Source organism: Beta vulgaris, chromosome 6 (assembly GCF_026745355.1).
Source record: "Beta vulgaris subsp. vulgaris cultivar EL10 chromosome 6, EL10.2, whole genome shotgun sequence".
Taxonomy (NCBI): Eukaryota; Viridiplantae; Streptophyta; class Magnoliopsida; order Caryophyllales; family Amaranthaceae; genus Beta; species Beta vulgaris.
Window position 1 is genome coordinate 12594328 of NC_079207.1, and position 4931 is coordinate 12599258.

General features: G+C 35.4%; 1 protein-coding gene across 2 annotated transcripts; it reads right to left on the reverse strand.

Annotated features, from left to right (window-relative positions):
• Positions 1–4038, reverse strand: LOC104895771 (probable 6-phosphogluconolactonase 2). Of its 2 annotated transcripts, none has more exons than XM_010682362.4 (4): positions 3896–4038; positions 2733–2941; positions 2512–2647; positions 1–751 (listed from the first exon to the last, which is right to left on the reverse strand). In XM_010682362.4, exons 2-4 carry the CDS (start codon positions 2903–2905, stop codon positions 254–256), a joined length of 807 nt encoding a protein of 268 aa, XP_010680664.1. In that variant the 5' UTR covers positions 2906–2941; positions 3896–4038; the 3' UTR covers positions 1–253. The 2 variants fall into 2 exon arrangements, with proteins under 2 accessions (XP_010680664.1, XP_010680663.1); XM_010682361.4 differs by lacking the exon at positions 3896–4038 and adding an exon at positions 3669–3821.
• Positions 4039–4931: the final 893 nt, after the last annotated feature.

The following is a 4931-nucleotide window of genomic DNA, read 5'->3' on the forward strand; positions in this document are numbered from 1 at the left end:
AGACAGTAAGAAACTAAAATTACTTGTCAAAGTAGACACTACAATTTTTCTAAGAACAAATGTTGACAAATTTGCAGCAACATGTACACCAATGTTGACAAAAGAGATCCATCTAACTCAGCAAAAAGGGACCCTAAGGGCAATTACCCACTGTAAAACCTTCCAAGTTTCCTGCCTATTCACAAAACAAACCATCCTAAAAGAAAGAGTCGATATCATACGTTAGTGATAAGGGCGCTAACGGGCTAAAATCCTACTCGGAAACTTGAACGTCATTAAGTTTGAAGGCAGCTTGCTTGTCCAAAAACCATACCAACTTCCCCTTATGTGGCTGTACCATCCTTGCTGGCAATACCGATGAATTGGGTCCCACAGCATCCGCATCAATTGCCAGGTGTACAGCCTCTGCTTTCTCACTGCCTGTCACTACTATGGCCACATTGGATGCTGAATTGATGACGGGCAATGTAAAAGTGATCCTCTCAGGTGGAGGCTCGGGAGAGTCAGTGATGAAAGTAATCCATTCAGCTTTTACACCCAATGCAGAGTGATCAGGAAAGAGTGAAGCTATGTGTCCATCAGGGCCCATTCCAAGAAGGATGAGGTCGAACTTGGGGCAATCAGTCGTGCCAGACGCGTTGATCAGCCGAGTTTTTACTAGCTGTCGGATTCCGAATTCATACTCACTTGCAGCGTCCTCTGCGGATAAGGAATCATTGATGGAGTGCACACGGCTAGAAAGCACTGGCAGCTGAATATTTGGAGAACAACAAATTATTAGTTAAGGAAAGATAATTTCAAAAGGATTTTGAAAAGTTTGTATTGTTTGCAAAAAGGATCATGTGTACTACTAACATCAACAAAAGAACAGTAATGATAACAGCTCCAAGTTTTTGACATATGATTAACAATGTTCATATAATATTTACTCAAACCTAACCACTGGGTCAGTTTGAGTCACCATCATCAGTAACACAACCACTGTTCAATTTTCTTACCTAACATGTAGACCCAAGAAAGGAATCAAGTGGCTTACAAGTAGCTGATGCAAGCATAGTACTTAATAATCCTCACATTAGGATGCCTCAATAATTCTTAGTTGTCATAGGAGCATTTGGCCAACCACCAGAGCAGTGGATAAATGTAACTGATACAAAACAGTAGCTAAACCACCAAAGGATTTCATTGTTAGTGATCTAAAAGCTAGTAGTGTATTGAGCCACCATTTCTTCTAAGATGCATCAGGAGGCTAGCCAGCAAAGTAACAGGGATGCAAAAAGACACTTCAAGATATGAATACAGGGAATGTTCGATGATACAGGTATTGTTTCACGGTTTGAAGTTGGGGGAGGCGGGCTAAATCGTAAGTCACCTGCATAAGAAAGCATATTTTCCCAAGCTACATGTCAGACACTCTTTTCCTCTTTGTGTTTCACACAAGTGAACTGATTATACTTCCTCCATTATGGTTTAAAGAAAAAGAGGGACCCATGCGATGAGGAGGAAAATAGAGAGAAGTGAATACCAATTAAGGTAACGTGAAATTTATTTTTGAAACTGCCTAAAATGGTAAGTGTTCCATTTAATTTAGAACGGAGGAAGTATGCTAATTTTAGGTGAATTTCTTGAAGTTTTGCAAATAATCCTTTGGGTGTTTGACCTGAAATTGGACATTGGATAGAGCATTTGCTTTCTTGGCTGTAGCTAAATTAAGAAAGACAATGCCCACATGCACACAATAGGAAGAAGTTCCATACCTGAACAAATGGCTCTTAAAAAAACAAACTTGTCACCAAATTGCCAGCTAGAGAGGTTGTAATTGTAACACAAAATATACAGCAACATTTTCATCACTAGAAGTTAGATGGTGTTTATCATAAAAGGTGTTAAAATCTACATCTTAGTCATCACTAAATTAAGAAGCCTCTAACCTTTCAGCAACAAGGAACTATAGAAATTAACTCCAAATGACATAAGAAACCATTCTCATCCTCTGTTACCCCACCTTTCTCCTTGTCTTAATCACATGCTATTTATTCCCTTGTTATCATAAATTTACTAAAATCATAGCATGTTAGGAGCTTGTTACTCATCATCATCTTACCTCTAGTTCCCGTATCATATCCTTTACAATTTGACATGAATATGGACACTTTGACACTTCATTTTAGGCGAAATTCTTGGAAAATTTTCATAGAATAACCGTGTCAAAGACTTGAACACATACCCATGTTCAAGCAAGTACCGAAGTCCGAGTAACATAGGTTAGGAGCATGCCATAACTGATAATTTGCACAAATACTACACATAAACAGAGAAATTTACAGCAAACTTTCCCAAATGAACAAATTCGTCGAGGAACTCTATGTTGCATAAGGTACGTAGAATGACTTAAACTGAAGAATTCATAATACAAAGACAAGTACAACTTTCTTTTAAATAAAACCATACCAAAATGATATAGAAACTCTTAGAAGCAATAGAAGGAAAATACAAAAGTAATATAGAGACCTTGTTTAAGAGTTCATCCTTGGCTAGCTTATAGTTGCTATAGGCATGGCTCTTCGCTACAACGTGCTCATCAACCCAAAATATATACCACTTAAACCAGTCAATAGTCTTGTCATAAGGAGTTCCAGCGAGTTTTCTGTATCACAACAAGCATTTAAGTTGAGACAAGAATCATATATCAAAAGACATTGATTAATGGTGAAAGAAGAGCAATAAAATACCCCAATAAGCCAAGGAAAGAACCACCAGATAAAGCAATGGTGAAAACTCCCCGCTCTTTTACTGATTTTTCTGATAATTCAGAGATATATTCCACTAAGTCAGTGCTAAGATCATCTAAACTCTCATGAATCCTCAATTCGCCCCTACTCGTCTGAACTCGAGGAAACAACATACTTTCCGTTTCACAGCAAATTTGATGCAGAAAATTCTGTTTAAACAACAAGATTTCCATCAACTTTTAAACAACAAACAAGAAATTTGATGCAGAAAATTCTGTTTAAACAAAAAGATTTCCATCAACTTTTAAACAACAAACAAGATGACACCCACAACAAGAATCAAGTGATGCACCTAATTATTACATGAAAAGTGGGCAGAATTACATGAAAAACACTAACCTAACAAACAAAATTTCCTACACTTAAAACTTCTATCATCCTATTTTCTTCCATTGGAAAAATGCAACAGACGCATCAAACCATAACAATACTCATTATTGGCTTTTTTCTTGAACAGTGCCACATTTAAAACAATAATTAGTCAACATTTCAGTATTTTAAAGAACCTAAAATAACACACCCGCAACATTTTATACAACATACATGCAACAAAGAAATCAAGAAACCAAGTCAAAGAATCAGCATCTCAACTCCATGAAAACAGAACAATGATTTATGATTATGATCTTATACTAAAATTAATGGACCAATTGCACATAAAGCATATATATTCAGTTATCAAAACAGATTCCAATGTACACATGGCACAACACCCAGATCATTTAACAAACCCAGAAACTTGTTAATCATCATAACTAACTACAAAACTCCAAGAACCCCATAAAATCAAGAAAATAACTAAAATGATAATAATAAAAATAAAAATATGACCCTCATAAATTTTTTTTAGAGAGAGAAAGAGGGAGATATGCTTACAATGAAGAAGTCACTAGTTAGAGAGAGAAAGAAAGAAGGGTGGCAATGGAAGGCAAACTAGACGAAGGTAGAAGATGGGTATCATGAGATAACAGTTAATTTATAATGGGCGAGTTTCAAAATTCCATTTTTTTATATTTTTTTTACTGATCAAATTTTTATAAAATAAAAAAATAAAAAATAAAAAATAAAAAACAAAATTTTAACTAAGGAAAAAGAGAAGTTACCCTTGAAGTTGAATTATAAAAATGGGTGCATAGAAACGTCTGTTCCTTCCTCTATTTAATCTGTCGCCATCTCCATTTTCTGTTTCTGAAGTTTTTTGGATAAACTTTTTTTTCCTTTTTTTACAGGAAGTTCTGGGATAAATACAGACAGATGGAAAACAGTTAAAAAAAAAAAAAAAAAGAAGTAGTAATAATATTAATATAATATAATAAGATTTATTTATAATTGTTTAATTTTATGTATTCGTACTTCAGGAGTCAGACCCTTCTTTGTCTCTATCCTAAATTTCCTCCTATAATCTGAAAAGGATTTCACAATTTTGTTTATACATTTTTAACATCAAAGATTCAGCACTTTATTAATGCTTATTATTGAGCTTAATACGATGACACGTTGATTAATTTATTTGTAATGGCATTGAACTTTAGCATGTCCTTCAAGTATTTTCAAGGATTATATTTAGTCGGGTTTTGTTTTCCTAAGTATCCGATTCGGTTGATCCGATCCGATTTTTCGGATATTCGATCCATTTTTTTAGTTTTCGGATATTTCGGAATGGATATCTGAAAATTTTCAGACCGGATACGAATCTGCATTTTTCATTTTCGGGTATCCAAAAATAACCGACACATGGAAATTTTCGAATATTCGTTTTCAAGACTGGATATCCAATTATCCAATCCAAAACTTGTTTTATGAACTTTTCCTTTAAAAATTTCAGTTTTTTTAGTTTTTAGAAATTCGATGACCCGTTCCGAAAATTTCGGGTATCCTATACAATTCGAAATTTTTCGGATAGGATTCGGAACACTTTTTCCCGATTCGAAATTCTCGGATCGGATCGGATATCCGAAATGAACATCCCTAATATTTAGGGACGACAATTGGACAGGGCGGGTGCGGAAGATGGTACCTCCACACCCACACCAACATAAAATTCTCATCCCCATCCCCACCCCACCACTCGCATGGGTATCCGCACCTATGTTGTACCTACTTCATCTCCATCCCACTACTCGCATGAGTATCTGCACC